Raw genomic sequence first — 10,510 nt, 5'->3', positions numbered from 1 at the left:
ACAGCTCTGCACTCCAATTATCCCCTTGAAAGAACGTGGCTTACACAATTTTCAAAATAAAGGCTTTTTGTACAAATTTTTTCATTAATAACAATCCAGCCAGGAGCTACCCTTGAAGGTCATTCAGGAGCCACAGCTGGTAGTGCAAGTGGCCTCTGTTTGGTTAACAAAACTTGTTCTGGAGGCCAGACTGGCTTTGTTTGTTCCTTATGTCTCCTACTGTAATTCAAGGCTTTTATTCAGCTATAGTCTACTAATAAAGTCTGAGTTTTTCTAATCTGAGACACAGCTCTGCAGTGGTGTCAGCTGAGATGGATCCCTGAACTGCAGCACTGGAGGCTGCTGCCAGCATCCCCTCAGCCCCCTGTGCTCTGGACAGGTTGGGCAGTTCTGTTTCACATCACAAGCTGATGAAGAGTGGGTGAAGCAAGGGCTGGCTGGGTACCTGTGCCTCGAGACCTGGAGGGAATGAGCTGAACTTTTTATCCTGCAGAAAAGCAGTCCCAGGGGAAACCTCACTCTACAATTCCCTGACACAGGAGGCTGCAGCCAGGTGGGGGTCAGGCTCTGCTCCCGGGGAACAAGGGACAGCAGGAGAGGGAATGGCCTCAAGCTGTGCCAGGGGATGTTCAGACTGGACAGCAGGAGGAATTTCTTCACTGAAAGATTTGTCAAGCACTGGAAGGGGCTGCCCGGGGAGGTGGTGGAGTCCCCATCCCTGGAAAGTGTCCAAGGAATGGCTGGATTGGTGCTCAGTGCTCTGCTCTGGAGGACAAGGTGGGGATTGGTCACAGCTTGGACTTGACCTTGGAGGTCTTCTCCGTGATCTTGTAAAATTCATTTTTGCTGGAGCAGACTAGGCTCCAAAGGCTTAACACTGAAATTCTGCCTGGTAGGGGCAGCTGGACAGAGACAGAGCACCCTGGAGCTCCAGAGGGAGTCACAGAGCTTGCTGCAGCCTTCCCTCTGGCTTCTCTCATTTTCTTCCTTTTTAAGGAAGAGAGATATTTTCAGTGCTTAATTATGAGCTGAGACTGAATTGCTCTCCAGACATGCAGCAGCAGCAGTCTCTTGTTACACTCACCCGCTTTTACAATGGCACTGATGGTGCTGAGCCCCTTTGGGGTGGGATAAGGGTGTATGAGGTGCCTGATGAGTGCAGGGGTGTACTGGAGGCATGGAGAGCAATGTCATCCTTGGCACTTCTCATCTCCAGGATGTTGAGCTTGCTGAGAAGTGAGAAATTGTGATGTTTTCCCTGAAAACTAAAAATCCAGGCTGGTTTGGGTTAGCACCCATTCCCTCTGGCAGGAGGATAATTTGTCAGCGTCACACATGGTGTGCAAACCAAGCTGTGGATGGACATTATCAGGGAGCACTTGCCTGGTCCAGAGAATTTGGCCAGGAACATCTGTCCCACCTGGGCTACCTGGGAGTCAAGCTGCTGTCAGAACTGGGTGGTCCCTTTTAGCTAAGCCCCCTTTTCCTCAGGCTGTGCAGTTCCAGCTAAGTTTCAGCCCTCTCTATATTCCAGTAACTCCTGAAATGCTTGGTTTGCTTATTTAAAATAGTTAATGATTGCCCTCTCCTGGCTGCTCTCTCTTACTGCTGCATTTCAGCGCTGCTTTTTGCCACAGCACTTTTCCAACCTCACTGTCCAGGCTGACTCTCCCTCCTCCTAGCTGGATGACACACAAGGTGAATTGGGTGTTCTTTCTCGTTTTGCAAACCCCGCTTCTCCACTCTTCAGAACCCTCTGCTCTCAAGCAATTTGGCACCAAATTGTCTCTAATTTGAAGCAAACGTTTATTGCCTGTGTGGGGTCAGTTCCCTGGGCTGCCAGGCCAGGGAGTGCCTGGAGCAGCGGATGCTGTACCTGCAGCCACGGGCTCTGCATGGGGGCTGTTGCTGCCTTCAGCTGCTTTCACTCGGCACACCTCCTGTCAAAACAACAAAAACAGGGTAAGGGAATCTGCCAAGGTGCCAGCAACAGAGAATATACTCAAGAAAGAAGATTTTCCTCTCCCTTTTTAGCTGGTTATGTCTAAGGTGGCTTCCCTGTGCTGGCACAGGCACAGGCAATGCTTGCCCAGGCACTCAGCTCCTGCTGCTGCCATTTTCCATGCCTGTGCTGGAAAAAGTTTCTGGGGCAAAGATGAGCTATGTGTGCTCTGAAGGAAAGGGAGAACTCAGACTTTGGGGGGAAATTAGTAAAAAGCTTGTGCTGGTCAGGCACTGAGGTTGAGTTCTGTTAATGGCTGCAGCTGGCAGGGGGCTTTGTGAGTCTGCTCACATCCACCTCCTTCCTGATGACAAAGGGCCCCAAAATGTTTTCTGTGTTTGTTTAGTTGGTTTTTTACTCCTCAGGTGCAGTGGGTTACTTTGGCCAGTAACTCCAACCCCAATTGTACCAGAACTTGTAGGCACAGGCAGTCCTAATTCCCCTCATTTTGTCCAAATTTAAATGTGATCCAGAGAGTGCAAACACCCCCCCCCCCCCCAGTCCACAGCTGCATGCAGTTAATGTAGAGGAGCTGGGCTCTGCCTCCCAGGTGCTCATAATTTGCTAAGTTGGAGAGAAGACCTGCCCCAGGTGCAGCCCCATTCCCAGGGTTTCACCCTCTGTCTCTGTCCTCCATTCCCCTGAACCTGTGGGGCAGTTTTAAAAGCAGCCTCTTGAGGCTGGAGAAGTGTTGGGGACAATGCTGGATGCAGCCTGGTGGCTTGGAGTGGGGTTTTGGGCACCTCTGACAACTCAGAGCCTGCTGATGTGGATGAGCAGGTGACCTGGACAGAGCAGCAAAGGTAAGATGTTTTTCACCTTCACTTTGCAAACAGGAGCCCCTGTCAAGCTGACTCAGGGTCTGGGCCACTTGCAGGATAAAATGTCTTAAATCAGGTGGCAGAGGTGAGCACTGCACCTGGTTAAATGTTTTGGTGGAAAACCTGAAGGAAAAAATCCCTGGGGCTTCCTGCTCTTTCTGCAGCTTCTGGTACAGCTGGTCCTTGCTAGGGAGCAGAACCAGGGGTTTTAAGGCAAAATCAGTAACTGCAGGGCAAAAATCCCTTGCCTAGTTCCCCCTGGCAGGGGTCAGCAGGCTGTTACCAGGGCTCCCAGTGGAGATGCTCAGGTGCAGGCATTTGCTTTAGGGGTGCTATTTTAAACCTCGCTTGAAGCAAGCCTGTGATTATTTAACCCTCTAAATAATTCCCAACACCTTGCAGCTGTGTTCCCAAGAGCCCAGGCTGGCAGCTGGAGGTGCAGCCTGGGTCTTGCAGCCCTGCCTGGAGGGGCTGTGCTGGCTTTGGTGGCCCAGGGTGCTCGGTACCGTTTTCCACGGCGCGTACACGATCTGCTCTGCCCTCAGCCCCAGGCACTCGGCGTGCTGCTGGAATTCCTCCCGGTCTGCTGTGCTTATGCTCAGGTTCCTGGCTGCAGAAGGATTTGTCAGGTGTTAGATATGGACTGGTGGCCCCAGCACAGCCCTCTGTGTCCCTGTCCTTGCCCCCCTTCCCCACCAGTGCTTGCTGTGGATGTGGCCTGTGTGGGGGTCTCTCACCCCACAGTGAACACACCTGAACAAAACCAACCCTGGGCATCACTTTTAACCTAATTTTTAACTTTTAACCACATTTAACCTCTCCCAAACAACTCAGGTGCTCTATGCTTAAAGGGGTTGCAGGGTGGTTTGATACTCCTGAGGTGTCAGGAGGGACCAAGGTGGAGAATATGGAGGCTGTTTTCTGTATGTGTCTTCAAAATCTCTTAAGCAACTGCTTTGCAGCCTGGCAAGATGATGGGGAGCCTTATCAGGGTCAAAACTGCTGCTTTGTGGGTTTGTGGTTAAATCTGACCAGCTTTAGCACTGCAAAGCCATGTGCTCTGCCTGGAAGGTAAGTACTGAAAACATCATGGTTGGCTTGAAAATTTTGAGATTTTACAGTGATATCGGTGCTGAATTGTATTTACTTCCTGTTCTTTGAATATTTATGCTGTAAGTGGGTTTGGTCTTTAGCTTGCTTTTCCTGCTCTGCCAAGAGATGTGGGGTTTAATGGGGTTTGCAAATCCCATGACCCCTGGAGTGTTGGTCTCAGGAAAGTAATTGACTGTTGGTGAAACCAAGCTGCTGTATGGTTTTAGTTGATAACTTTGTGTGTGTGGGTGTGCTGTGATAGCTTTAAATTGCTTTAGGATGGAGTTTCATACCATAGAGATACTGCCCCAAATACGTCCTTTCCCTCTGCATTTGGTACTGGATGAGTAAAAGGTTTTCAGAGCTCATGTTCATCAGCATCCCCTCGGTCTGCTGGGTCTTGGCTTGGAGAGAACAGACACAATAACTCAGATTTGCAGTGCTGCAGCAGCAATGAACTCCAGTCCAGGTGTGGCAATGTCAGTAGTCCCTGGGATTCAACCTTCAGTAGCAGGTGAGGAAAAATGTCCTGAAACAGGGTGACTTTATTGGCTCTTGGTTTGTGTAAATTGTATTTCTTTAAAATGGGGCTGGGGTGTGAAAGAGCCAAAGTCCCCCAGCTCCTGTGCTGCTGTTGGAATGTGCTGGGACTCAGGGTAAGAGGGGTCAGTGCAAACGGTGTCCCAGGAGCTGCAATTCCCACCCCAGACTGGCTCACCCACTTCCTCAGCAAGGAGGAAGAACTCGGAGCGAGAGGCTTCATCAATTCACTGCAACCTGCCCCGAGTGTTCCCTCCTTCCCCCGAGGGGCTGTGAAATGCCTTCAAACAGGACGGTGTTCTCCTGCAGGGCTGGGAGCAGGCTGGCTCCTGGCACAGCATTGCTCTGTGGGTTTGGTGGGGCTGTGACCCCTGGGGTGCCCAGGAGCAGGAATAACCTGGGTGCGCCCGGGATTGGGGAGCTCTTTGGAGCCCACCGAGGCTTCAAACAGCCAGAGACTGTGGAATGAAATGCATCAGATGATGTAAAACAGGGACATGGGCCCTTTGTGCGTCTCAATCCACGTGAAACCGTGGGCTGGGTGTTAACCCCATCCGTGCCGCTCACCGTGCTTCACCAGCGTGGCGTTACCGGCAGTGACTTCCAGGTAGGTCAGGTTGTTGGTAAAACACTGGTCCCCCCTGGAGAGAGAGGGAAAGGGGATGATGCCAACCAGCAGAGCCCCAGCCCTGCACCTGCCAGCTCCTTCTCAGGGTTAATTTCTCTCGCTGTTAAAATCAAGGCGTTTCCCTCGTGCCTTTCTCTGCCTGACCTCCAGCGGCAGCTCGTGGTCTCAGCCTTGCCATTGCTCCCCCACCCCTCGGTGGTCAGACGTTTTTCACCCTGAAATAGCTGAAACCTCAAAGTGCCGCACAGAAAAATTCATCCCCTGAAATTCTGACCCTGTGGGGGAAACAGCTTTTGGTGCCTGGCAGAGTCAGCAGCCATGGCACAGGGACTCTGGAAAGTTCTCCTCCCCTGGAGAGGTTTTCTCCTTGCCTGCAGGGCTTGGTGCCTGTGAGAACTCCGTGCCCTACAAAACTTGTCTGAGCCTGCGGTCTGTTGAAATAAATGAGTCAATAAAGGGGATGGGGGAGAGGGTGCACAGAGCAGGCAGGAGAGACTCCTTTTGGAGAAACCAATCTGGAACCGCGCTCGCATCTTGTGCTGGAAGGTTTTAGGGCTGCAGCGGGGAGGGGCTGGGCTGAGGGCACACGGACTGGATCTTACACGGCCACGAAGTGGCTGACGAGCAGCTCCTGCCCGCTGGCACCCGGCTCCAGGCGCAGCAAGGCGTGGTCGATGAGCAGCATCTCCACGCGGTGCTGGGGGAACTGGGCAGCGCCTGCCACGTACAGCCACGTCCCCGGCAGCTGTGGGGACACAGGACAGGTGGTGACAGCTGCTGGGGCTGCCGGAGAAACCCTGAGATTTCCACCCTCTCCCTGGCAAAATTGATAGTGCTGCTAGTTCGATGATGTTCTGCTAGGGCTCTTGCGTTGGCAGCGACAAGGTGAAATGTCTGCAAATGAAGTGGGGGGGGGGGGGGGGGGGGGGGGAAATAGCTGGGTGTGAGGGTTGGGAAGGGTGCTGGCACCGGCTGTGGTGTGGCAGGGACGGGACAGCCCGGCTTTGTCACGGGGGATTTGCGCCCAGAAATGCCCAGCCGCCTTGTGTCGAGGTCACTGCTGGGAACCTGAGAAAACGGGGTAATTCCAGGTGATTTGCACAGCAATCAGTTTCCCGTTTGCCGCAGGTATTTCACTGACAGCACCTCGGCGGCTGTGCCGGGGGAGCAGCGGGTCACGGTGGGTTCTGCCCTCTCCCGAGGCTCAGCGGAGCCCCCTGAAGCTGACAGCGCCGTGGGCAGCCCGAGCCGCTCTCTCCTGTCACCGTAAGACACGAGAAACCACGACGCGAACACGCTGCTCTTCTCGAGGTAAAAAGGTATTTTCTGACTCCAACATTTATAGATTTCCAAAGGTGACAGTGGATTGGAGGGTGACAGCGCCACCTCTCCAAGACACTGGACCAACCAGCACTCCATCAAATTTCTCCTCCTCCATAAAAGAATGCAAACCAGTAAGTTATTTACAGAAAGTGTGTGAGAAAGTTCGTTACGAGAACGTAAACATCAGAAGGCTTAGAAAAATCTTAAAAATCCAGGGCGACAGTCTCCTACCTCGGCGGCCGTGGCGCTGTCCGGGCGCTGCGCTGCGCAGGGCTCCGCGTCCGCGGGCAGCAGCGCGGCCAGCCCCAGCACGGCCAGGAGCCCGGCCGTGCCCATGGCCGAGCGAGCGCAGTCCTGCAGGACAGACGGACGGACACACGCTGCTGCCTCCCGCAGCTCTGCTGGGAGGGGACAGGATGTGCCCAGCGCTGCCGGGTCTGTACCTGTGTCGCAACCTTCCGGGGGCGATGCCCGGGGATGAGCCACGGGCTTGGCACTTGCCCCGGCATCGGATGTGGCCGCTGCTGGTGATGCAGTTAGTGCATTTAAAACTGCAGTCTGTCCTAAATCTGCCCGTTTTTTCCCTGTGAGCAGGTGCTGTAGCTGCCTCTTGCTGTGCTGTTGAGGTGTGCAGCCCTCCCGGTGCTGGTTTGGATGCAGACCCCCCTCCCCAATCTCAGGCAAAGCCCAAGGGGGCTTTGAAGAGAAGGTGCTTTTGCTGTCCTTGCCAAAACTGGCATTAAAAGTGGTGCCTCAGAGGTCACCCCTGTCCTGTTGGGCACATCCCCTGTGCAGCTCCCTGACCCCCCTGTCCTGCTGTGTTGTCAGACAGGCAGGTCTTGTCTCCCTGGCATTTTGGGTGCCTTTTCCTCTCTGGCTGCAGAGCCTCCCTGAATGCTTTGCTCTGGCTCTGGGTTTTTCCCATCCTCTCCCCTTTCCCCTCCTCACAGACACTTGGGGAAGGTGCAGTGTCACCTCTTGTCACCCTGCCTTGCAGTGACCCCTGCACAAGCCTGTGGAGTACATGGAGCCTTGTGGGATTTGGCTTGAAAATTGAGGGTGGGAATGTTCTGGTGCTGGCAGTGTTGTGGTGGGGGACACTCGAGGGGGGTGGCAGATTTGTGTGTCACCCTGAGGGGTGGGTGCTCGTGTCTCAATGTCCTGAGGCTGGGAGGGTCCCCTGCCACCACAGAGCTGGCATGAGGATGTGCCTCTGTGCCCACTGCCACGCTTGACCTTGGCTGGGTTTTGTCTGGGGCATTTCACATCTCTGGGAGGGTTTGGAGATGCAGCACATGGGCAAGGCAGGAGGGTGTCCCAGAGAAGATGGAGCAGGAGCAGCCAGTGGGTGAAACACAGGAGTTTATTTTGGGCCCAGTTGAGAACAGTGAAACTGTGTGTTTAGTGCAGGAGGAAAAACCAAAACATGGATAAGATGTTCTGAGGCTGTGCTGAGCCTGGAGGAGGATGAGGATGGAGCAGCTGGCCCAGTCCATGGGGGTTACCCCAGCTGAGGATCTGCATTGTCTTCACCCCCAGGCAGGGGACAGGCGTGCTGGGGGAGAGAGGAGATCAGCTCTGGGGGCTCCCTCACCCCAGAACCAGCAGGAATGGCTGGGGTGGGAGGCTTGAGGGGGAGCAGGGAAGCTGTTCTGGGGGACTAAACTCACATTCCCCCCAGAGCCCCATCCCAGCTGGGAACAGAACCTGGCCTGGGGCTCATCCACCCCAGGGTGGGGTTTGTACCTCTGTGGAAGTGTAGAACACTTCCTCCTCAGTGAAGCCCAGGCACTGCAGCTGGGCTTTGAATTCCTCCATGTGCTCCTTGCTCACATTGGGTGTCCGTGCTGCCAGGGAAATGGAAAAGGGAGGGAAGGAAATTGAGTTTTAGGGTTGCTTTGCTCCTGGGTGATCCGTGTAGTGCAGATGGGGAGCTCACTGCCTGTCCCCATCTTTCCCCTCTCTGCAGCAGGGGAAAAGGGGCTTTTTGCCCTGCTTGTGAGGACTGGAGATGTCCATGCCCCTTGATTTGTCCCTGGGGAAGCACCTGCTCACCTGAGAGAGTCAGATTTGGGAAGTCAATGTTGATGTGGTTCAGGATCAGCAGGTCTTTGTCACTTTGGATCAGTCTGGCCATGGAAACCACCCCGTTATCACCAACTGGAAGGTATGAGAGAGTGAGATTTCCCCACTGGTGAGGATCCACCCATGCTCAGGCTCATCACCTTTCATCCTTGTGACTCATCCCAGTGGGGACCACCCTGCTCCCACAGTGCTGCCACAGGTGTGCTGTGTGGTGGAAGAAAATTTTTAATCCCACCTCCAGACAGAATTTTAGGTGTAAAAGGCTCACATACTGGGGGGCAGAAGCAGGAGGGTTCAAGGGCTGGCTGTGTCCCCCCATCCCTCCCCATCCCAGTGGAGATTTACCGTGCACCAGGGTGGAGTTGTGCTGAAAGACCTGGGTCCTGCTGGAGTTCCTCACCACACAGGTCTCATTCCTGTGGGGCAGAGAGGTCAGAGGGAGCAAACACCCCCAAGCTTGCCCCAACCAAACCTGAGGGATTTGGAACACGAGCAGGACTGCAGAGCTTAAATAAATGTGGCATAGCTGCTCTCCAGCCCTGAATTTGTGGTGTGTCTCAGCCCAGAGGATGACACCAGAGGGTGGAAATGCCCCTGGGGGTGGGGGAGCCAGATCAGGCCACGAACCCCAGTCCTTACATTCTTATGATTTCGCTGATGTTGAGCTCGTTCTCGTGGCTGCCGGGAGAGAAGGAAAAAGCCTCAAATGTCACTGCTCTCAGCTCTGCCAGGTGAGGGGGATACCTGGAGGCACCAGCGATGAAGAACCACTGTCCCAGGAGCTGCAGAAGGGAGCAGAGTGGGGGGGGTTGGAGGGGCTGTGCCAGGCTCACCCCCAGGCACCCCGTGAGTAAAGCAAAGGCTGTGTCTGTGTGCCACGGCCAGGAGCAGAGTGGGTGACTGCCCTGGGCAGCATCCAGGCTGCTGAGGGTTGCTGGCTTTTGTCCTCTTTCTGCTAAGGCACTGCTCCAGATCCCAGGCTGGCCAGTTCTTTCTGCAATGGTGTTTCTCCTGCTCCAGGCCAGGCTATCATTGCTTTCCTCCCATTAAAAGCTCCCGAGGGATTAAATTCTGTTTATGCAGTGAAGGGTTTGCGGATGGAGACTCGTGACCTGAGCCACCACCACTTGAAGGACTTAAAATAGAGTGGTGAGGCATTGGGATGGTGCTGCCCAGCCTGGTTGGCAAGGAGATGGAAGCAGGAACCCCCAAAAGTGCCTGGTCATGAGATTATGGGTGCAGAGCTGCAAGGCTTCACCCCTTCCCTGTGCAGCACTCGGGATCTTTTTTAGGAAAACAAGCATGGACAGGCAGTGAGATCAACACTGAGCTGCTAATGGTTCTCCCATGACCTCCTCCTGTACCCACAAGAGCTGGCAGGAAAGGAGAGGCTGGGTGCTTGGCTGAGGGCAGGGCTTACCTGGGGGATGGTGGTGCTGTCGAAGGTGACCGCGACGAGCGGGGCGCAGCTTGGGGGCTCGGTGGCCAGGGCCAGGGGCAGCCCCAGGAGGAGGGTGAGGGTGGCCAACATCTCCTGGCCGTCCAGGAGGATGCTCCAGCTCTGCCGGGCTGTTGCTCAGCCTCTGTCCCTTATATAGGGCTGCCAGCAATGCTGGACATCCCCGGCGCCAACGTCCCTGTTCCGCTGCTGGGCTGTTTGCTCAGGCATGAGGCAACAGCAGGTGGAGGAAATTCAGCTTGCAAAATCTTGGATTTCTCCAGCACAAAAGGAGGAAACACCCCCCTTCCCCCCAAGCTAATGCTTCCCCAGTGCAGGCCTTTGTTCTCAGGGACTGCAGTTAATTTTGTGGGTGCCTGGCGAAGTGCTCGGCAGCTTCAGGTGTGTTTGGAGGCCTTGGGGACACTGAGGGCAGCAGGACATGACGTTCCTCCCCAGGACAAAGAAACCCTCACGGGGATGGCTGGCTGGCAGCTCTGAGAGCTTTGCTCCACTCTCACCTGGTTTCTTTCCCCTTGGGGCTTGCACAAGGGCTCTCCTGTGCTCTTGTGAGGGCAGAG

At 54.7% G+C, this 10,510-nt stretch overlaps 2 protein-coding genes across 2 annotated transcripts; both read right to left on the bottom strand.

The window, feature by feature from the left end:
* Positions 1-1,803: 1,803 nt before the first annotated feature.
* On the bottom strand, positions 1,804-6,782 carry LOC121337078 (alpha-1-acid glycoprotein-like). The gene is made up of 6 exons (XM_041406900.1): positions 6,638-6,782; positions 5,686-5,828; positions 5,023-5,096; positions 4,209-4,319; positions 3,330-3,433; positions 1,804-1,940 (listed from the first exon to the last, which is right to left on the bottom strand). Exons 1-6 carry the CDS (start codon positions 6,740-6,742, stop codon positions 1,824-1,826), a joined length of 654 nt encoding a protein of 217 aa, XP_041262834.1. The 5' UTR covers positions 6,743-6,782; the 3' UTR covers positions 1,804-1,823.
* A 988-nt stretch (positions 6,783-7,770) lies between these two features.
* On the bottom strand, positions 7,771-10,125 carry LOC121337060 (alpha-1-acid glycoprotein 1-like). Its single transcript, XM_041406872.1, has 6 exons — positions 9,912-10,125; positions 9,131-9,273; positions 8,837-8,907; positions 8,462-8,566; positions 8,153-8,253; positions 7,771-7,961 (listed from the first exon to the last, which is right to left on the bottom strand). Exons 1-6 carry the CDS (start codon positions 10,020-10,022, stop codon positions 7,908-7,910), a joined length of 585 nt encoding a protein of 194 aa, XP_041262806.1. The 5' UTR covers positions 10,023-10,125; the 3' UTR covers positions 7,771-7,907.
* Positions 10,126-10,510: the final 385 nt, after the last annotated feature.

Source organism: Onychostruthus taczanowskii, unplaced genomic scaffold, assembly GCF_017590055.1.
Source record: "Onychostruthus taczanowskii isolate IOZ18803 unplaced genomic scaffold, ASM1759005v1 scaffold25, whole genome shotgun sequence".
Classification (NCBI taxonomy): domain Eukaryota; kingdom Metazoa; phylum Chordata; class Aves; order Passeriformes; family Passeridae; genus Onychostruthus; species Onychostruthus taczanowskii.
Note: the sequence above shows the minus strand (reverse complement) of the source record. Positions and strands in the feature narration are given on the sequence as shown.